At 37.4% G+C, this 24,326-nt stretch overlaps 2 protein-coding genes across 4 annotated transcripts in view; one reads left to right on the top strand and one right to left on the bottom strand.

Annotated features, from left to right (window-relative positions):
• The window catches only part of LOC137406656 (cilia- and flagella-associated protein 337-like), a 117,891-nt gene extending 104,298 nt beyond the window's left edge, over nucleotides 1-13,593 (top strand). The window contains exons 21-23 of the mRNA XM_068093263.1: nucleotides 3,297-3,421; nucleotides 10,833-10,877; nucleotides 13,412-13,593. Of these exons, the coding sequence (XP_067949364.1) occupies nucleotides 3,297-3,421; nucleotides 10,833-10,877; nucleotides 13,412-13,583 (342 nt within the window). The 3' untranslated portion in view covers nucleotides 13,584-13,593. The remainder of the gene's footprint in view (nucleotides 1-3,296; nucleotides 3,422-10,832; nucleotides 10,878-13,411) is intronic.
• Nucleotides 13,594-13,651: 58 nt separating this feature from the next.
• LOC137406657 (uncharacterized) overlaps nucleotides 13,652-24,326 on the bottom strand; it is a 37,842-nt gene continuing 27,167 nt past the window's right edge. For 2 of the 3 annotated variants that reach the window (XM_068093269.1, XM_068093268.1), the window contains exons 6-9: nucleotides 23,705-23,811; nucleotides 16,140-16,204; nucleotides 15,522-15,613; nucleotides 13,654-14,232 (exon numbers count right to left, since the gene is read on the bottom strand). In XM_068093269.1, the coding sequence (XP_067949370.1) occupies nucleotides 14,069-14,232; nucleotides 15,522-15,613; nucleotides 16,140-16,204; nucleotides 23,705-23,811 (428 nt within the window). In that variant the 3' untranslated portion in view covers nucleotides 13,654-14,068. Of the gene's footprint in view, nucleotides 14,233-15,521; nucleotides 15,614-16,139; nucleotides 16,205-23,704; nucleotides 23,812-24,326 lie in introns of all 3 variants that reach the window. The other variant, XM_068093267.1, reaches the window with a different exon arrangement.

Here is a 24,326-nt window from a genome sequence, read left to right on the forward strand (position 1 = left end):
TAATCTGTACTTGGAGAACTAATGACACTGATTCATTTGTCATCTTCATTTGTTCTCTGGAGTTGTCCTATCTTCGCCTGACATTAGCGTCATTATTGTAGTTGATAAATATAAGCGGTAAGCAATAAAATAGGCAGTAAGAGCACACAACACCGGACCTCTTCCTGACCTCTGACCTGACGTCTGACCTCTTCCTAGGTGTAAAGTATATTCACCGCTATCGGTATCAACTAGTCCGACCTCTTCATAGGTGTAAAGTATATTCACCTCAATGGGTTTCAACTAGTATGACCTTTTCATAGGTGTAAAGTATATTCACCTCAATTGGTCTCAACTAGTCTGACCTCTTCATAGGTGTAAAGTATATTCACCTCAATCGGTCTCAACTAGTCTGACTTCTTCATAGGTGTAAAGTATATTCACCTCAGTTGGTCTCAACTAGTCTGACCTCTTCATAGGTGTAAAGTATATTCACCTCAATGGGTTTCAACTAGTCTGACCTCTTCATAGGTGTAAAGTATATTCACCTCAATTGGTCTCAACTAGTCTGACCTCTTCATAGGTGTAAAGTATATTCACCGCTATCGGTATCAACTAGTCCGACCTCTTCATAGGTGTAAAGTATATTCACCTCAATGGGTTTCAACTAGTCTGACCTCTTCATAGGTGTAAAGTATATTCACCTCAATTGGTCTCAACTAGTCTGACCTCTTCATAGGTGTAAAGTATATTCACCTCAATGGGTTTCAACTAGTCTGACCTCTTCATAGGTGTAAAGTATATTCACCTCAATTGGTCTCAACTAGTCCGACCTTTTCATAGGTGTAAAGTATATTCACCTCAATTGGTCTCAACTAGTCTGACCTCTTCATAGGTGTAAAGTATATTCACCTCAATTGGTCTCAACTAGTCTGACCTCTTCATAGGTGTAAAGTATATTCACCTCAATTGGTCTCAACTAGTCTGACCTCTTCATAGGTGTAAAGTATATTCACCTCAATGGGTTTCAACTAGTCTGACTTCTTCATAGGTGTAAAGTATATTCACCTCAATGGGTTTCAACTAGTATGACCTTTTCATAGGTGTAAAGTATATTCACCTCAATTGGTCTCAACTAGTCTGACCTCTTCATAGGTGTAAAGTATATTCACCTCAATTGGTCTCAACTAGTCTGACCTCTTCATAGGTGTAAAGTATATTCACCTCAATTGGTATCAACTAGTCTGACCTCTTCATAGGTGTAAAGTATATTCACCTCAATTGGTCTCAACTAGTCTGACCTCTTCATAGGTGTAAAGTATATTCACCTCAATTGGTCTCAACTAGTCTGACCTCTTCATAGGTGTAAAGTATATTCACCTCAATGGGTTTCAACTAGTCTGACCTCTTCATAGGTGTAAAGTATATTCACCTCAATTGGTCTCAACTAGTCTGACCTCTTCATAGGTGTAAAGTATATTCACCTCAATGGGTCTCAACTAGTCTGACCTCTTCATAGGTGTAAAGTATATTCACCTCAATTGGTCTCAACTAGTCTGACCTCTTCATAGGTGTAAAGTATATTCACCTCAATTGGTCTCAACTAGTCTGACCTCTTCATAGGTGTAAAGTATATTCACCTCAATGGGTTTCAACTAGTCTGACTTCTTCATAGGTGTAAAGTATATTCACCTCAATGGTTTTCAACTAGTCTGACCTCTTCATAGGTGTAAAGTATATTCACCTCAATGGGTTTCAACTAGTCTGACCTCTTCATAGGTGTAAAGTATATTCACCTCAATTGGTCTCAACTAGTCTGACCTCTTCATAGGTGTAAAGTATATTCACCTCAATTGGTCTCAACCAGTCTGACCTCTTCATAGGTGTAAAGTATATTCACCTCAATTGGTATCAACTAGTCTGACCTCTTCATAGGTGTAAAGTATATTCACCTCAATGGGTTTCAACTAGTCTGACTTCTTCATAGGTGTAAAGTATATTCACCTCAATGGTTTTCAACTAGTCCGACCTCTTCATAGGTGTAAAGTATATTCACCTCAATGGGTTTCAACTAGTCTGACCTCTTCATAGGTGTAAAGTATATTCACCTCAATTGGTCTCAACTAGTCTGACCTCTTCATAGGTGTAAAGTATATTCACCTCAATTGGTATCAACTAGTCTGACCTCTTCATAGGTGTAAAGTATATTCACCTCAATTGGTCTCAACTAGTCTGACCTCTTCATAGGTGTAAAGTATATTCACCTCAATGGGTCTCAACTAGTCTGACCTCTTCATAGGTGTAAAGTATATTCACCTCAATTGGTCTCAACTAGTTTGACCTCTTCATAGGTGTAAAGTATATTCACCTCAATTGGTCTCAACTAGTCTGACCTCTTCATAGGTGTAAAGTATATTCACCTCAATTGGTCTCAACCAGTCTGACCTCTTCATAGGTGTAAAGTATATTCACCTCAATTGGTTTCAACTAGTCTGACCTTTTTTGGTTTTATCACACATATATTTTCCCTCTTGGCTAGTCTATCATTACACCTAGGTACCCAATTCTGTGGGTGGTTATCTGTGCCTGTCTCTCTACAAGCTTGAGAGTTTTAATACTCAGAACCCAGTAATTTTAACCAAACATGAGTAAGGTCAGCAGTATCATGATGAAACTGGTCAAAACATGGTTATCTGCAGGTTAAACTTTAGTCACTTCAGATAGCAATATGGAAAACTGGTCAATATATTAGTGTGTGTTAAGAAACACACTATAGGATATATAATGTATGCATATGGATGCTTCATAATATTGTGTTACTACCCGTGTTGCCCGGGTAATAAAAAATTCTTTGGACAAAAAATTGATTTGTATTTAATATATAACAACATTTTCCATTTTAATTTTCAAATTACATATCATGAGAGAAGCGTGTCGTGTAGTTGAACTACATATCATGAGAGAAGTATTTTGTGTAGTTGAAATAAATTAAGAGAAAAATCAAAACAACTGTAAAAGTTTTAAAGTTTGATCAAACAACTGTACCTTTCATGCTAGTAGCCTGGCATATTGCCAATGGAACATTTTGGCATATTGCCAATAGAACATACTACTAAACAGCTTAATAAAATGGGCTTCCAATGGCGGTAAGCAATGACTTTTCATCTGCATTGTTTTCCGGCTTCAGCTATTCTAATAATAGCTATAGCCGGAACGACAGAAAGATATACGACCTACGACACAGGAACATACTTTAAGAAGTATATATATAGATTCATGAGTAAATGGCTAGTTTGATTCTGAGTATTGTATCCTAGGAGATCCAAAGGGAGATTCAAGCAAGACTTAATCATGCTCAGCAAACATTCCATGTTGATGATAATACAATAGCCCAGCAGCTCAAGGAGAGGTCCTTTTCCGCTCCCAAGAATATTGGAAAAAGGTAATTAATTACACAGACCCTTTTTATTCTCATCAGACATCCTCATGTAGTATCACAGCATTTGTTGTAGTCGTTATTATAAGTAAATTGTTTCAGATTTTTTATATCAAACATTTTAGTAATCTACGAAAGCTGAGTTCTGTTCTATCTAGAGACAGCAATGAGCATCTAGAGACATCAATGAGTAGTATATCCACAGTTAAAATGAGAACCATTTTGAATAAACATTTTTCTTAAAATTTTTTTGATTTGCAAAGATGCTGGATTTAGGAAAGTTTGTTGTACTTTAAAGTATTAGAACAGTTTGTAAGAAGTTTGAGATAATAACAGGGACATTGTAAACCTGTGACAAAATAGCAGAACGTTAAAAAAATCTAAATTTTGGTTTATTTACTGAGTTTCCTTTTTAGTCTGGTGGCCAGAGGGCATTATCGTGTCTACAGGTGGCAGACGACAGACAATGGGGTCTATGGTAGCTTGACACTTTTAACATGTTTCTAATTTATTCATTATTAATTTAGTTTCCTACCGCTATTTTAGTTGATATGCTAAGAGTAATTGGCCATTAAATGGTTAGTAGTTATACAAAAATAAATTTTTTCTTACGCCGTGTGCAGTCAGTCGGACCAGCTAATCAGAGCCGTAGACCAACATTTACATCATGTTGTAGTTCGGGGTATTAAATCACCCCGATATCAATTAGGTTTGTAGACAGTTTCCTGTCTCGCCGAGCGACCATGGGCGTTTGTAGTAATGATCGAAAACTTTAATTTACTAATTATACCGATTTCCAAAACTAGCTGTCATGGATTACTTATAATTCAATATAATCAACTACCACATTCTAATAGATAAAAGGTTGTTCAACACACTAACACGTTCAACACTGCATCTTTATGGCACGTCTGATTCTACAAGTGAAGCCGATGCCAGATACAGGTTGTTTTTATCAAGGGCATCTAATGCAAAAAAACCTTCAGCCAAGAGGGTTCTCTCCGTTGGCATTTAATGAGGGTCAATTACTAAGCAGCAATACAGCAGTGGGAAATTCAACCATTAATGGTGCTCCCAGATCCCACAAACCATGTCTGGAGTAAAGACGATGATGAGATTTCTGGGCAATACTTTCCTGATGGGCAAAGAGCTATTCCTAGGCAGCTTGTCCACTGGACCAGTTGCTCATGCGAAAGGAGTTTGCACAAATCTATGCGGCTTTGTAGAGTGCAGTAATTAGACCTGCACGATGTTTCGGTTTGATTCGGTGGTTGCCGTTAGTTTATATTTAATTGAGCCGAATGTTTAATTTTCTGACATCGGACAAAACCGAAAACACTGGTTAACCGGTATGAGTTCGAGGTGCGGTTTCGGTTTCCATATCATAAAAACTGTGCCTGCGTGCTTGGGCAGTTACACGGAATCTTCCATGGAAATTGACACTACTTTCTCTCGAAAAGTTTTTTAATCTTTACATATGCGTAGATATCACATCCATTCTCGAAAGCTATTTATCCCTCCCGCTGCCATAAACGCTTTTATGCGTTTTCTAGGGTCCACTGCCATAGATGCATTATTGCGACTTTCCCAGCAATTACGTAGTAACCTGTTTTTATTATTCGTTGACAACATAACCCACCGTCTTTAAGACTTGTACAAAGATGACATTGTTGTCCGAAAACTTCTCTAGAAGAATCAGCCTAAAACAACGAAGCAATTTTAAACTTTCTAACCTAAAAACAAACATTTTTTGTGTGAGTTCATTTTTGTGTACCGCAGGTGAGTCAGAAAACAGGTAATTAGTTATGTTGATCACATTATAGCCAATTCAGATTTTCGTGATCATACTGATAATTAAATTAGCAGCATTGTATCTGATAGTGGTGAAAGTAATAGTTTTGTAAAAGTAAGGAACATTGTGGAGAATCGTTTTAGCTTCGCATCAATCGTAGCTTCACATAGCTTTATCATCGCACGAAGTATAGATCCATTAAATTTTTGAATAGCAATGTTGGTTAAAATGTTGTCAAAATAAAATATGTACTATAACAAACATGTTCTCGATAAAGATTGAAAAAAAATACTGTATACATATCATGAAGCAATGTCGGCAGCTTTCGGTAAAATGGCTGGCACTGGGTAGATACTTGAATTTGTACATGGTTGGCAGTGAAAGAGTTAAATTTCATTACAAAAATTTGAAGTTAAGGTTCATGAAATGAGGATGTTCATGTTGCCTCGGTGTCAGGTTAACCGCAATCAATTGTGACATCGTTTGACACCGTGGTGAGTCCTCATGGGTTTCGGTTATAAACGGTGTTCGATTGAAGTTGAGGTCGATAACCGAATTGGCATGGGGAGACAAATCGTGCAGGTCTAGCAGTAATGAAATGACTGACGAGATTGAGAATGGTAATCAATTAGATGGTGATGATGAGCTTTAAGATTATAATTATGTAATAGTTTTATTAAATACTTTGCAATATGATTTCTAGAATCAGTTAACAGTTTTTGGTGTATCATGATAAACAGACTATGTACTTTGGTAAACATGCTATATAATAATCATACAAAGTACTAAGACACCCATACAAAGACATGATATTAATTAATCATCCAGAAAGGTGGTTGTCATCGAACATACTGCACCATACATTCCATCATACTGGTTACATTCAACTATTCAACCATACATGGTTTCAAATTACCGCATGGTTTTAACATGCTACTAGTACAATAAATCTAAAGTTAAGCCAGAAGTTTCGCATATAAATTTCAGATAAATAAAAAAGAAATAACATGTATCAACGGAAAGTACTAAGATAAGCATAATAAATACTTTATGCTTGTCACGTGCTGCCCAGCAATATGATAATTTCATTTAAAAGATTAAGTTTACATTACATTCGTTAGTTAGTCTGCGCGTCACAACCAGTGTACCCAAGGAGGTATACAGTATAGCCTGTCAATCAGTAGTTGTACAGGTATCACTGTAATGTGTATGAAGAAGGTTTCTGGCAGATCAGTGGCTAAGGTGATGGCAAGAAATGTTTGTCATATCGAGTCCCTGGCGGCCGACTACAATGTAAAGAATCACATCCATTACAGACAGTGAGTTCAAAATACAAAATGATCATATAGACATATAAGAGCTGACATACATTTATGGTGCAATATTTATTGATCATACCCTTCCCGAAAAACGATCTATCAAAGCATATAGCAATAAATTTAAAACTTGAATATAGGAAGAGCTACAAGACTGATTTGAACGTGTACGCAATGTGCATAGCCCTACATAAAAGTAATAGATGTACCCCCTTTAGCTTTAACCACAACAACACTTAGTTAACTCATACATCGCATACTTCTGTAAGGTAATAATTGATATGTGAGCGCTATAACAATACAATATAATACAATTAATTAAAATACAACAAAATATGTATTAATATATATAATATCACACAACATAATGCAATGTATCAATTCGATAACACAATTCAAATCAGTTCAATACAACATAATACAGCTATTATAATACAAAACACCAGAATATAGTGTAATAACACAATAATACAGTACTGATAAGTTCTGCATGACAAAATATAGTAACTGACCAAACCATCAGTTAAATAACAATCATACAGTTGCATGAAGGTACTACACTTTGTGTTGATATTGGTTTGACGTTTCAAAGAGCAACACAGTCTCTCCAATTTTGTAAATAGGCGAGCTAAGTCTTAATAAAAATCAGCAGAGGCATGCTTTATTACAAATAGTCCAGTATTACTGGTTTATTAAAAAAATACCCAATCTAGGTATTCTATTTATGAAGCCCAATAATATAAGTAGCTTATAATGTCATGTAGCGCTACCGTCTTAGCCTAAAAATTAAACAAATTGAATTAAGCTATTGAGTGTATGAAACACTGAGTGGCTAAAGACACAGCAACAATACCTACGACAGAGAGTAGTTTATTGTATAGTTTGTAACCAATATGTAAAATATAGACTGAGAAGTTTGACTTGAGAGTTTGATTCATTATCAACACCTATCATTCATTGACCCAACTGACTACATTGAACAGTGAAGGAAACGCAAGATTTTCAATAAAGCGATGCATTTAATCTTTGATTGATAAATCGTTTGATTATTTATCGAAGTATTAAGTAAATGAGTTTGCTATCATCTCACCTTAGTTTTTTGTCAGGGGTTTGATATTCTTTGCAACTTGAGAAGCTCTTAGTTATTTCGACTCACTAGCAATCTTCCTCAAGCATTCAGTGTGGCATTTACATACGACTAACACTGCGAGTTGCGATCTGACTGTAGATGGTGCTCTACATCTCATAAAAACTTTGGATTATCGCTTCTTTCCCTTAGTAAAGCTTCGTTGACTTCTTAGCATGTAAAACTTGATTATAATGAATTATGTAACCGATAATAGCTAGCAGTGGTAATCAATTTAAATAGAACATAATAAATTTGCGCTACTACTAACCAACGTAGACGGCAGTTTCTAACAGGGAACAGCGGAAAAAGACTAAGGGCACAAATCGGTCAAAGCAAATACGCCGTATTAAACAAATGCATAGATTTATGCTTACCTAGCTGATTGGCTGATTTGGCTAAGCGCGCATGGCGCAAGGGAAATCTCATTTATGTATTTCTACCCATCTTTTAATGGCAAATAATCACTGCTTGACAAGAATAATTCCAGTAGGTATGGTAAAAAGGTTATGAGATGCTTTATTCTATCCATTAAACCTAAGATTCGTTTTACCACATTGTCGTCCCACCTTGGCAAAAAATGACACAAAAATGCCCTGTGGCCACCAGACTATTTAGCGGTAGTGTAACGACACACCTACATATTAGAGTTGCCCCGATTTTGGTATCGGAATCGGTATCGGTGCCGATATGAGCGTCAAGTATCTGAATCGGTATCGGCCGATCTTTTCTTAAAAAATCTGAACCTGCCGATACTTTTTACAGATCAACCATTTAGCAGAAAACTGTATTTTAACCTGCTATACTAATAAAAATTCATCAGCTGTAAGCTTCTTACTTTTACTTAATGAATTTCAGGCCTGCCACACAATTTATTTCATGTCTATAGCCTGATCGACACAGCGAAGGAAACTTTTTAGCCAGAACGTAAACAAAAAGTGTGGTATTTCCCAATTACAGCGATAGGTTTTATTGCAAGCAATCACAAACAAGATAACAAAAATGGGAAACAAGAACACAGTGTAATATTTCTATTTACTAGCATTACGAAATTAATTTAAACAGTCGACGCATAAAGTTATCTATCACTCTCTTGATCCTGACGATACAATGAATCGTTTGTATTGTACAAAAAATGGTAACCCCAGTGGCGTATCGGTATGTAGCCTGTCCTCCAACGTCTGTTGCAAGGGAATCCCCCTTCAGGACGCTTGGCTACATTGATAATGATGGAAGAAAAGAGACGTCTTACTGAGATCATTGAATCACTAACGGTTTTTAAAGGAAACATTGATTTGCTATGAACTTGTACAGGCACAGCAGTTCATCTAACAATAGAAGTGGGACTTCGTTATCACAGATAGAACTGTACCACTAACAGTAATTACCTTTATTTACAAATTACAAGAAACATGGACTGTTTTGTTACTACATGCACGGTATGTCAGTATGTGAATATGTATATATTTTGTTCCATAAATGCAAACAAATAAATACAATAATATTCATGTTTTCTTTGCATTATGTTTGTATTTGCATAATAAAATGAGCTACTCTCTATGCAACACAAAAGATCTGAATCGGTATCTGAATCGGATTATTTTTCAATTACGATCGGTATATCGGATCGGTATCTGAATCGGCTGGTGAATTTAGAATCGGGGCATCTCTACTACATATGGTACTGCAATGTCATATTGGCAACATTATGGAGACAGTCGTCTCGCTCTTACTCTTTCGTGATTCAGTGGCACCGTTTGGAATTGAAATACTGGTCCAATGCACTATCTTTATGCTATGGAAATGGCTTTAGCGACCAATAGTGGCGCATTTGTGCATCTACGTATGTTAAGGACACAACCTTGACATAAGGTGATGCACGACCATCGCTCAATCATAGCGCCCTATGGAAATATCTGCTTGTCGGCCCAGTGCATTATTTTGCTCGAGCACACCAAAGTGAGGATGACACAACTGTTTGCCAGAGTGAGGGTGATACAACAGTTGGCCAGAGTGAGGGTGATACAACAGTTTGCCAGAGTGAGGGTGATACGACTGTTTGCCAGAGTGAGGGTGTTACGACTGTTTGCCAGAGTGAGGGTGATACGACTGTTTGCCAGAGTGAGGGTGATACGACTGTTTGCCAGAGTGAGGGTTACACGACTGTTTGCCAGAGTGAGGGTGATATGACTGTTTGCCAGAGTGAGGGTGATACGACAGTTTGCCAGAGTGAGGGTGACACGACTGTTTGCCAGGGTGAGGATGACACGACTGTTTGTCAGAGTGAGGGTGTTACGACTGTTTGCCAGAGTGAGGGTGATACGACAGTTTGCCAGAGTGAGGGTGACACGACTGTTTGCCAAAGTGAGGGTGAGACGACTGTTTGCCAGAGTGAGGGTGACACGACTGTTTGCCAGAGTGAAGGCGTTACGACTGTTTGCCAGAGTGAGGGTGTTACGACTATTTGCCAGAGTGAGGGTGATACAACTGTTTGCTTAAGGGCATTGCTGCGTCATATGGAAGTGTGTCGCTACACTACTGCTGTACGGAAACTTCTTGGTGTTTTTTTGTATTGAAAGTGTTATTTAATCTCATAAATAAAATTCTGCAATGTTAGTGCACAAATACCAGGCGATATGTGACAAACATTTATCGTTAGTTCTGTTTTATTCATTCGAAGATGTGTCAGAGAGTATTTGTAGTTGTGATATCCTGTTATTTATACCTTCTGCTTCTTACAAATATGCGCATCATCCTATGACTTTTGTTTCTACACGGAGAGCTGTCAAGCTGCAGTGGTTGACCCTGTGTTGAAATAGAAATGAGAGTGTAACTCGACGGTTTCCAAGAGATTCAGGGTTGCTGTGTCAGACATTGATTATTCATGTTTAGAGTCACTCAACAAGAGAGTTACCTTATTGTTTCTCATGCCTGTCAACTTTATTAATACCTGATCCGAACACCTATAGACTGGTAGGGTATCTCATGGTATGCTGGGATATGATATGGGTTATGGTATGCTTGTCAAGGGTTATCGTATGCTTGTCAAGGGTTATCGTATGCTTGTCAAGGGTTATCGTATGCTTGTCCAGGGTTATCATATGTTTTTAAAGAGTTTTAAACTTGTTATCATTGATTGGAATTACACAAATTGATATCTTTCTATTGGCATTGTTTCTTCAGTCGCAGAGCCACCAGCGCATATGACCCAAGACACGGGGGTATCAGGTAACTCTCTTTATAAATGATTTCTATCAAATTTTCCACTTAATGCTCCTGTCTTTCAGCACCGTTAAGTTTGTTAGACCTTTACCTTCTTTTGAATTGGGTAGCATCACTCTTTCTCACATCTCTCTTGTTTCTACATCTTCATACCTCTTGCTTCTCTGACTCTCATATTCTTATCGTCAACCTCTACCTTTTAATACCTCATGTTTCTCTTTCCGCAATGTAATCAACCCTTCTAAATCAGGTGAACTACTAACCTTTATCTACTGTAAAACCTCTAATTGAACGCCACCTCTATTTGAATGCCACCTCTAACCGCCACTACAGGAGAAGAGTTGAAAAATAGAGCGCCACCCTCTATTTAAATGTCACCTCCATTTGACCGCTACTTTTACTATCTTTGATGTTTATTGATCCATAATATCAAATGATCAGTAGAAAAGCGTCCACAAAATCATATTAATAATAAATCGTTTACATTAATAACAATCAATTCTCTCATTGTCCAACTCTTGTCCAAGCTTTTCGCTTTTTTCGCTAAAACTTTGAAAGCAACACCATAGAAATAATCAATAACGGTCTCAGGCTAATGGTAGTTCTTTGCTGGATGCGGTATGTCTACTTCGAAGTCGCCTACATATATAAAAAATGACTCAAATTCACGATGGTAGATGAACTTTCAAAGCAACGCTATAGTAGTAATAATTGTCTCAGGCTAATAGTGGTTCCTTGTTTAATGCGGTCCTGATACTTCGAAGTACAAGTAATTGTTTTGTTGCCGATTTTACTGGACTCTAACATTTTGGACACTTACAAGGAACACTTTGGTATTCCAAATGATGTCCGAAGCGGTGAAAGTAAAGGAAATGGCGACGATATTTTTCTAATGATTCTTATAAAATTATTACAATATTTAATTGTAAGAATAGTTATTCGATTTTATAAGATTTAGTTATAGGAATAATCATTCGAATTTACAAGATCGAAGTGTATAGTGACCGATGGTGTGCAATATGTTACTGTTATTTCTTTTCTAAAGTATTTGTTGATGGTACTACGGCTGTGCCCAATTTTGCGGTACTGCTAAGCCGTTTTTAATATCTGCAAAATTAAGTAATAGGCCTACATTTTCTTATAGATACACATTTATTTCTATGACAACCAGCTAAAATCTGTTTAGATTTTTAAATTCAGCATAATTCTTTTAGGTATAAATACAGAAATATAAATATCACGACATCTTGATATTGGTTGCTATGACCTGGTATGCTTTGGTTGCTATATACAGCCCCTAGCTATATATTTATATATTTACATGTATATACCGTGCTGTTGAAAACGCTCGTGTTGTTGGAGGTACTGTTATTACTCTAGGGGAAGATAACTCTATGGATGGAACTTTGAAAGCAACGCCATAGAAATAACTACTAACTGTCTCAGGCTAATAGTAGTTTCCTTGTTTAACGTGGTCCTAATACTTCAAAGGACATGCATATAAAAACCGGTTGGCAAGTTTTGGACCAAAGATTACGTTTAACGAGCTAACTTTTACGCGTTGAATTGGTGCTAAATGCACCGCATGAAGGTTCTGCTCTGTCAAAAGAATTGTTTGAACACTAATATAGACTTGTTCAGCAGTGAAGAATAAGAGTTGAGATATTGTGGAAGGTATTGGACAACTAGAAGACGTTTGTTCCATCGACAGCAACAAACAGAACGCAACTATCCGACCAAATATTTTTGTTTCTGCATGTAATATAAGTATGGCTAGTTTGTCACTTGTTAATGGTTATATATCTGTATCATTTGATAGATTATTGTTGTATAACTTATAAATATGCAGATTTATAGTACATGTAGTATGTTATTTAATGGCATCCTTGCGACTGTCTTAACACCGCTTACAATGGGTCGATGCTCATAACTCCACTTGTATTGCACATGAAAAGCTAGTTTTGGCTGCAAACTGTAGCAAACATCAATGAGTGCAAACAGCTCTCATGCAACATTGTTAAATATAGATAGGTCAGTCCCTCTTCCGCTTCTTGTCAAGTCTGGACATAAATTAATTTTCAAAGTTCAGACAGGATGTACCCAAATCCTGACGGAAAGTAACATCCTATATATAACACAAATAATACAGTCTGCACTGCAGTCATATAGGCCTACCAATCTTTTTATTTTGACACGATTGTCATGTTTCCTCTCTCTCTCTCTCTCTTGGGTTGTGGTTTCTGTAGAGATTATCTATGATTACTCCGATTATTCTGTTTCTTGACTAGCATATTGGTTCGCATGATGTCCACTAGCCTTTTGCCCCATGATTTTCATGGCACTGTGTATGTTGACCACACAAACAATATATTATTTTAGATGTATGAATAAAAAAGCAAACTGTGATTTCCATATGTTAAACAATTTTAAAGATCTCACTATCTCGCATGCTGTAACAAGGCTGTTAGATGTATTCATCGTTTGAGAGCATCACCTCGGCACCTATTCAGCTACATTTATTATATCTTTTCTTTATTCAGACTGAGACACGAAAAGCTGAAGCACACTGCGGTGGACAGAGGAGGCCCGAGTGAATACCAAATGCTCCGATGCTACGACCTTGCCAACTGCCCACAGCCTGATCCTCCACAACTTAAAATTAACAAAAGCAATCCATTTGATTTTTATGCCGCTGAAGATGTCGGGGCTTAGTAAGGTTTCCGTCTAACCATCTCGGCTACTCGATAAATATCATAGATCAAGATAAAACAAGACTTGCATCACTCCATATCTGCGTACACTTTCACAAACGACAAGTGCTGAATGAAATGTTTTTTGTCACATGTTTAAATGTTTGTAGTATTTATTTTTCTGACAAAGTTATGTAACATTGCTGCTGCCAGATACCTTTATGAATAGTAACTCCATAGACATCATTGGCAATGAAATTCCAGAACACCTGACCGTCCAACCAACTGTGATACAAATGTTTAATACTGTTATACCCAATACCCATTTCTGTGCATTGGATTTTGCTATATTTATTTTTGATATTTGTGCTATTGTGAGCCGCGTGACAAAAACATTGAGAAGAACTGCAAGTATAAAATAAACTTGATGTTAGAAAAGAGTGTTTGTACCAAAGCTTCTAATTTGTTAGCTGGAAGCTTATAACGTTTAGGCTTTTAAGCATGCGATTACTTGGTAACAACCAAGTTTTGGGTGAAACTTCTCTCTTCCTGTGGCTGTAGAATAACTCGCTCAACGACAAAGCCTGGTTCCACACATATCATCTTCTTATATCCATCATCATCAAAGTCAGACATATTTCTTGCCTTCTCCGCCCAAGGATTCCACACAACTAAAATAATAAAAGTAATCGTAAAATAAAGCTAGTCAATTCGGTGTTGAAGGTTTGCAGAACATGCAGATAGAGCAATCTTGAACCTGCCTACAACTTAGCAAAGATGCATGCATGTGCTGCAGCTCGTGAATGTATAAAATTAGCATATCACTGTCTACATGACATACTGCGTATCTGGTATCTGATAAGCTTCAACAACCTGTGTGTGAATGGGAGCCAACAAGGAATATTTGCTATGGGATTCCATATTTATGGAAACAGCGAGTTCCCATAACCAGGTACCCTGGTAGTATAGTGTGACGTGAGAGATCGGCAAGTGTGATGATAAAGCACAGCGACTCATGACATCTTGCTTAGTAGACTCGGAGCCGTACAGCTTCACAGAGTAATCAGAGATGCTTCACAGAGTCCCACGCCTAATGTAAGTATGCGGGAGCCCATTCATTTCCAAACAAACAGGCCACACCCACTATTTTTATATAAATTATAATGGAGAGATCCACAACATTGACAAACTGTTGTTTTTGTGGAGTTGAGAGCAAGGTAAGAATATCACATCAAAGATCAGTATTTCGATTAGGTTTGTTTGAAAACGAGTGTTTACGTTTCCAGTTGTTGTCGCAGGACTCTTAAGCTATATGGTTCTGGGTAGACTGACTTGCCATTACCCGCACTAATCGACCGCTTTTTAGCTTACTGCCAGCTTAGCAGTATGCCGGAAGGTAATGCTGGAAGGTGATGCCGGAAGGTGATGCCAGGGGTTTCTTTCATTCTCAACCAGATCTAATCATTTTCAATAGCTGGGCGTTTAACAGGCTCCTCAGGAGCCAGAGAAAAATTTGAGCTAGCTGGCAGAAGGCACGGAGCATGTATGTGCCAGGTTTGGATGAACTCTAACAAAACAAGTAGAAACAGCGGTCAAGTCGGCTATTAGGCAGACATACAATGAAAAAGTGAGTCATTATTATAGACTTAATAGCTACTGAAGTACACTCATGGAAAAAGACATCAATTAATTCTTGTCACTTATGACTTCATAAAATAATTCTTGCGTTACAGAAATAAAAATGGTACGATCCCTGGTGTTTCCTTGATTCAAATTACCACTTGTATGAAATTTTCATATATTAAAACCTTCATGTGTTGCAGTAAACCTATACATACCGTAAAACCTCTATTTTAGTGACATGGCGCTCTATTTTTTAAGCATTCCCTTTTGTGGGATTCTACTAGAGGCTACGTTCAAAGAGAGTTCAGTGAGAGAGAGATAGATGAGAGAGACATACCGGTATCAGGTAGACCATTCTTGCTCACAATAACCGTAGATCCATCAACACACCCGAAGACTTCTTGAGTTGCTGGAGTTGACTTGTATATCCTGGAAGAAAGAAAAAGCATTATAAATTTCCGCTAGTCATCATTAATGATATTCAAAACAAGCTTGTCATGTTGCGGCTGAGGATGCAGGATATTACCTAGAAGATATGCTGTCCTTGGGCACTGCAATCGCGAGGAAAATACTTTAGCATAAGAACATTATTAGAGAGTATTATAGTTATTTGCTGAGTAAACTGAGTAAACATGGACAAATGAATGTAGTGAGTTGATATGAGAGATATATAAGAAAGAGGCAGCAAGACAGTCAGTAAACTCAGATAAATGGACAGAACGCAAACCCGCTGAGTCATCCTGCAGGAGGCAAAATGAGAAGGAAGGAAGCAATATGAGAGTTGTCGTCCGAATAGCTGAGCAAAGCTGCATTTGAGTAATATTGAAATGCTCAGCAGGAATAGAGGCCAAGAGTATTACAAATAGAAGATAAAGAAATGGATAAAAAAAAACGAAAATGTCAGTGAAGCAAATATGAGAAATGGCACAGTAAAATAAAATGTGATGAATCTTACCTGTCTATTCCATTCACCACCTTGAGAAGTGAGTCACTTTCAGTGAACTCCTCGCCATTCTTCAGCTAAAATGATTCAAACCATCCTGTTCATCAACAGCTAGTTCGTTGTAGGATGCTTAGTAACTATTGATACTGAACTGATATGACTGAACTGATATGACTGAACTGATATGACTGTACTGATATGACTGAACTGATATGACTGAACTGATATGACTACTGATATGACTGTACCGATATGACTGTACCGACATGACTGTACCGATATGACTGTACCGATATGACTGTACCGATATGACTGTACCGATATGACTGTACCGATATGACTGTACCGATATGACTGTACCGATATGACTGTACCGATATGACTGTACCGATATGACTGTACCGATATGACTGTACCGATATGACTGTACCGATATGACTGTACCGATATGACTGTACCGTTATGACTGTACCGTTATGATTGTACCGTTATGACTGTACCGTTATGACTGTACCGTTATGACTGTACCGTTATGACTGTAATGATATGACTGTACCGATATGACTGTACCGATATGACTGTACCGTTATGACTGTACCGTTATGACTGTACCGTTATGACTGTACCGATATGACTGTACCATTATGACTGTACTGATATGACTGTACCATAGATATATAAACCTAGATTGGCCAATAAGAGCTATTCCTACCCGTTGCCTTGTCAGACTTAAATAGCACTACGTAACGTCATTGTATTGTACCTCACGCTTGACTGCACTGATGGTAACAATGAAGCTTATGAGGAGAATTTGACAAAATTACATTTATTTTCACATAAAAACCTTCTTGGATACATAATCCAGTAAACTAAAGCAATTCTATGATAATATCTGATAACCACTATAGATTAAAACTATAAAAGGTATGAATTGTTGCACACAAATCATGAGCCATCAGGGCTTTATTTTCCACCCTCTCCTATCCCCATTCTCTCTTTTCCCCTTCTTCAAAGAAGAAGTGAGAAGGGGAAAAGAGAGAAGGGAGAAAGGAAATGGGGGGGGGGGGCAAATATCCCACTTACTCAAAGAGCCAGACCCTGGCTAGGTAAATAGACTAATATCATGCTGAACTAAACATGACTAAATATGAAGAGTATGCAAGTATGTCTTAAGTCAAAAATGAGACAGAAAGATTATTTCACAGCTGGCTATGTAGCTGGCTAGGTCACCAAAGCTGAAATGTAATGATTGTATCCCTAGCATCGTAGATGTTACTAACTATGATGTCAACCAAGCAACAAATTCCTTAATCACAGTTAAGAATCGTGGTGGCTTGACTTTGTGTTCCCCTGTGGTGATGGAGGTTTGCAACCACAGTGAGAAAGCGACGAGAGTGTTGCTTAGTAGTGCTGGATTAGTGAAAAACTTTCCCAGGCTAGCACTAAGTGCTACCATGGAGAAGTTGCTGAGGTTCAACATCATGCTATTGTTTAAAGGTTGACTTGCATTAAAATTCACATTAAAGTTAATTGGTATCAAAAGATTCACCATGTCTTACTCTGTTGTGTTGTAGGTGCCAAATGTGTGGAAATGTGATTACAATCTCTTAAAAGTTAAAAAAACGAACAGTTAATCGCAGCCACACGAGAACGCCGTAGTTTGGATTCGCTTTCCCAAACAGCTCAAATAGGACGTAGTTGTTACAAGATGGTTTCTGTTTACACTTTCATGCAACCTCAATCGTCAAAATATTTTTATAAATATACTTCACACATTCAATAAAACCATGTCTATTGCTCTTACGCATCTGTTTTATCGTCATTGTAGTGCTGTCACTTTTAGCACTGATATCTTATAACTTACCTTAAAAATCGTTAAACTTTTTAACCATAGCTCGAAGGAGTACATATCATTGTCTGATAATCATGGCGAGCCTGTTGGTCACCTGTGATAATCGAAAAATGCTGCAAAAATTATTTTCGAAATATTGGGACACGCGATCAGATGACGACTTGACGATTTAATAATGCCGAAACAAAACTGTAAAGTAGCGAGCGTCTATACGAGGGGCGATCGTAAAGTTCCAGGAATTGTCTCAGTACACAAAAACCGTTAATCGTAATTACCTAATTTAAACTGTCCCCTTCAAAGTAATTGCCTGAGCTTGCTATGCAGTTGTCCCATTTGTGTTTCCACTGATCCATGCAATGCTGGAAATCACTTTCGGTGAGGCTTCGGAGTTGTCTCGTCACATTTTCTTGAATAGTTGGTATGTCGTCAAATCTTTCACCTTTCATTGTCAATTTGATTTTGGGGAATAGGTAGAAGTCACTGTTGTATAATCGAGCTGGTGGGCCGCAGGCTACGCTAATGCCCGAGGTCATGGTAGTTACAGGTAGTTACGAGAGGTCACGGGAAGTACGAGAGGTTACGGGAAGCACGAGAGGTTACGGGAAGTACGAGAGGTTACGGGAGTATAAAGGAGTCGGAGGATTGAGAGAGCTTCCTTCTTTGCATCAACCGCATGTGAGTACACACCACCGTTTATATAACAGTCACATGGTGCTAAATCAGGTGAATAAGGGGGATGGTCAAGCACAGTCACCTTATTTTTTGCCAAATACTGACGTACCATCAATGAGGTGTGAGCTGGAGCATTGTCATGGTGTAGGTACCAGTCACCTGAGAGCCACAAATCTCGACATTTCCTTCTGATACTGTCTCTAAGTCTTATCAGAATGTCTTTGTACACATGCTGATTCACAGTTTGACTATGTGGCAGAAATTCAGAGTGTACCACACCTCAAATGTCAAAAAATGTTATCAGCAGCGTTTTTACATTTGAGCGAGACATTCTAGCTTTTTTAGGCCTAGGAGAGCCAGGGGATTTTCATTGAGAACTTTGTGATTTGGTTTCTGGGTCATATCCATAAACCCAACTTTCATCCCCCGTCACAACTTTTGAAATAAAGTCAGGATCTTGTGTTAAAGCATATTTTAGTTCGATACAACAGCTAACTCTTTTTTCTTTTTGGTCGTCAGTGAGCAGTTTGGGTACCATCTTTGCAGAGATCCTTCTCATGCCTAAATCTTCAGTGAGAATAAGATGACATGTACCATAAGAAAGCCCACTTTCTGCTGATATTTCCCGTATAGTCAATAGCCTATCTCCCATCACCTGCTGCCTCACAAGGTCTGTGGCAGTTGTGGTCCTTGAAGTTGCCGGTCTGCCCATGCGGTCATCATCTTTAGTACTTGTTCTTCCCTCTCTAAATCTTTTGTCACATTCATAACAGGCTGCTTTCTTAAGGGCAGAGTCTCCATAAGCTGTCCGTAACATTTGGAGAGTCTCAGCACCGGACTTTCCAAGTTTTACACAAAATTTTACAAAAACGCGTTGCTCTTCTACTTCGTTCATTTTCGAAAAATCCGACAAACGATAAAAAATGACCTTGACATTGCCTACTATAACTTCATTGCGGGTGCTCTGACAAGCGTAAAACTTTGGCTATGGCGAAATCCCATGCTGCTTAGCAACATGGAACAATCAAAACAACTGCACTTATATTTGTCTTATCAAAGCAACTGGTCTTATATTTGACTAGGAAAACGATTCCGGGAACTTTATGATCACCCCTCGTATTTGATACAGGGTATTCGGTAAAACCCGAAGTGTTTGTCATAAACTAGTGCTACGATAAGTTTTATATTTAGCTTTTTATTGGCTTTTCAATTCACGTGAGAACATCACGTGACAAAACGATAACCAAACTGTAATGACTATGTCATCGAAATAAAGAGATTCCAATCTACGGCGGCTTTTCGTTTTTGAGCTTTTAATTGCTTGTAATCATCTTTCCACGTATTTGGCACCTACAACACAACAGAGTAAAACATGGTGAATATTTTGATACCAAATAACTGTAATGTGAATTTTGTTGCAAGTCAACCTTTAAGCTACAAAAATAGTCCACCTCAATACTATTGAGGCATTTACAACGAGGGCATCCTGAGGAACTTAAAAGCGCGTCTAAGAACCTTCAATCCAGCAAATTTATTTTATTTTTAGTTTCTTTCACTAATACCAGAAGTTTTAGGGAAGTGATGGATTTTTGCTTTCCACTATGCTGGGTTATCTATTTCTATATTTGTAAAGTATTTTTTAACTAATCTCTTGTTGATTATAATAGCAGTTGAAAATAAAATCTGTAATAAAAACACTAGCCATTAATATGCCATTAATCTATCACCCAATTGAATAGCATTGATCCACCAATGTCTAGCCATAAATTGTAGATTGCATCTATAAACCAAGCCACAAAATATAATGATTGATGTGATGAGGGTTTCTTCTATCTCAGTTTATTGATGTAACAACATTAGGCTGTAATAGAACTATCTCTTAACCTTAAATGAATAAAAAATCGTGCTGACCCGGTCCGACCCGATCTTGGCCCACAATGCTGACCCCGAGTCAGGTCCGACCCTGCATTCCTTGGTCTTGTTCCAGCTCTAGCTAAGAAAGCCGTTGGTTCAATTTCCATGATCAGATCAAAACTCCGCAGGCTCATCATATTTTGTCATGTTTAGTTCAACATGATATTAGCCTATTCACCTAGCCAGGATCTGGATATTTGAGTGGGTGGGCTATTTGCCCCCCTCTCTTTTCTCCCTTCTCTCTTTTCCCCTTCTCACTTCTTCTTTGGAGAAGGGGAAAAGAGAGAATGGGGATAGGAGAGGGTGGCAAATAAAGCCCTGAAGGCTCATGACTTGTTCGCAACAATTCATAACTCTTATAGTTTTAATCTAAGGTGGTTATCAGATATTATCATAGAATTGCTTTAGTTTACTGGATTATGTATCCAAGAAGGTTTTTATGTGAAAATAAACGTAATTTTGTCAAATTCTCCTCATAAGCTTCATTGTTACCAGCAGTGCAGTCAAGCGTGAGGTACAATACAATGACGTTACGTCATGCTATTTAAGTCTGACAGGCTTTTTCCCTATCGGCCAATCTAGGTATATATATCTATGGACTGTACAGATATGACTGTACTGATGTGACTGTACTGATATGACTGTACTGATATGACTGTACTGATATGACTGTACTGTTATGACTGTACTGATATGACTGTACTGATATGACTGTACTGATATGACTGTACTGATATGACTGTACTGATATGACTGTACTGATATGACTGTACTGATATGACTGTACTGATATGACTGTACTGATATGACTGTACTGATATGACTACTGATATGACTGTACTGATATGACTGTACTGATATGACTGTACTGATATGACTGTACTGATATGACTGTACTGATATGACTGTACTGATATGACTGTACTGATATGACTGTACTGATATGACTGTACTGATATGACTGTACTGATATGACTGTACTGATATGACTACTGATATGACTGTACTGATATGACTGTACTGATATGACTGTACTGATATGACTGTACTGATATGACTGTACTGATATGACTGTACTGATATGACTGTACTGATATGACTGTACTGATATGACTGTACTGATATGACTGTACTGTTATGACTGTACTGATATGACTGTACTGATATGACTGTACTGATATGACTGTACTGATATGACTGTACTGATATGACTGTACTGATATGACTGTACTGATATGACTGTACTGATATGACTGTACTGATATGACTGTACTGATATGACTGTACTGATATGACTGTACTGATATGACTGTACTGATATGACTGTACTGATATGACTGTACTGATATGACTGTACTGATATGACTGTACTGATATGACTGTACTGATATGACTGTACTGATATGACTGTACTGATATGACTGTACTGATATGACTGTACTGATATGACTGTACTGATATGACTGTACTGATATGACTGTACTGATATGACTGTACTGAAATGACTACTGATATGACTGTACTGATATGACTGTACTGATATGACTGTACTGATATGACTGTACTGATATGACTGTACTGATATGACTGTACTGATATGACTGTACTGATATGACTGTACTGATATGACTGTACTGATATGACTGTACTGATATGACTGTACTGATATGACTGTACTGATATGACTGTACTGATATGACTGTACTGTTATGACTGTACTGATATGACTGTACTGATATGACTGTACTGATATGACTGTACTGATATGACTGTACTGATATGACTGTACTGATATGACTGTACTGATATGACTGTACTGATATGACTGTACTGTTATGACTGTACTGATATGACTGTACTGATATGACTGTACTGATATGACTGTACTGATATGACTGTACTGATATGACTGTACTGATATGACTGTACTGATATGACTGTACTGATATGACTGTACTGATATGACTGTACTGATATGACTGTACTGATATGACTGTACTGATATGACTGTACTGATATGACTGTACTGATATGACTGTACTGATATGACTGTACTGATATGACTGTACTGATATGACTGTACTGATATGACTGTACTGATATGACTGTACTGATATGACTGTACTGATATGACTGTACTGATATGACTGTACTGATATGACTGTACTGATATGACTGTACTGATATGACTGTACTGATATGACTATCTTGATCTGAGTGTACTGAACTGATTATATGTATATTGAACGTCAATTTTCAAATCTTAACCAGTGTTACTCGTAGAGCAGTGTAATAGCAAGTGTTTGTATAAATAGAGATGATGCACTGAAGCTTAGAATGTAAAACTGAAAAAACTAAACATTCAGACATACACAACAGAAAAATGTTGATATTAATTGTTAGGCTTATATAATGCTTACACTAAAACACAGTTTGCCTATTTTTACTAAAACTTGAATCTCAGTAGTCTTAATTTTGGTTTGTCATATTTTGATCTAGTACTTTCAGTCACTGCTTCTCAATGGAATATTTGTCAAAGATGCATTACATAGTTATATGTAAATGCATTACATAGTTATATGTAGATGCATTACATAGTTATATGTAGATGCATTACATAGTTATATGTAGGTGCATTACATAGTTATATGTAGATGTATTACATAGTTATATGTAGGTGCATTACATAGTTATATATAGCTGCATTACATAGATATATGTAGATGCATTACATAATTATATGTAGATGCATTACATAGTTATATGTAGATGCATTACATAGTTATATGTAGGTGCATTACATAGTTATATGTAGATGTACCACATAGATATATGTAGATGCATTACATAGTTATATGTAGATGCATTACATAGTTATATGTAGATGCATTACATAGTTATATTTAGATGCATTACATAGTTATATGTAGATGCATTACATAGTTATATGTAGATGCATTACATAGTTATATGTAGAGGGCAAAGGCTAAACATTATGAATTAAGAAATGAAGTGGCATAGCAACCTTAACAACACAGAATAACTTGGACAGCCATACCATCCTGGTAATATCAAGGCGATGATGATGTAAATTAAAAAGAAAACGGTGTTATGAGGTAGTACGAGGCACGAGACATACCTTATCAATGTACTTGAGACTTTGAAGGTTAGATACAGTGACAGTCTCAGCATCGTCCACTTTGAGATAAGTGTGCAGCAGAGTGGTAAAATCAAACACTTTGCTATCTGTAAAATAACATTTTACACAAACTCCGGTTATGGTGGTGGCGGTTGATTCAAAACCCAAATACTTTGAAATCTAATGTGAAGTGAAACATCTTATTACACATTTTATTTACGCAAATGATTATGAAATTTACAAAGGTGAAACGCGCTTGATGAGACTTTTGAGCCCCACAGAATCAACAGTCACTGAAATATCGACATATTTAGCTGTTGGCGCTCATCATATAAGAGAGTTCCAGCCATAGAATTATCTCCCTTTAGAGTGATAACAACACAAGCGTTTCCGGTGCCAACAAGGAGCGTTTAGGCCACGCCCCTTTTTTGTGATAGTCAATCGTAGTGATTGACTAGATCAATAACATCAGCCATGAGAATGGTTGGACAAGGATCATGAATTTCCAGTTAAGATAGTAATATGGAAATGAATTATGGAAATATCATGGAAATGAATTATGGAAATGTTATAGAAATAAAAATTGTGACATACACGTAATCCCTGGTACTTACATGACTTG

Source organism: Watersipora subatra, chromosome 10, assembly GCF_963576615.1.
Source record: "Watersipora subatra chromosome 10, tzWatSuba1.1, whole genome shotgun sequence".
NCBI lineage: Eukaryota > Metazoa > Bryozoa > Gymnolaemata > Cheilostomatida > Watersiporidae > Watersipora > Watersipora subatra.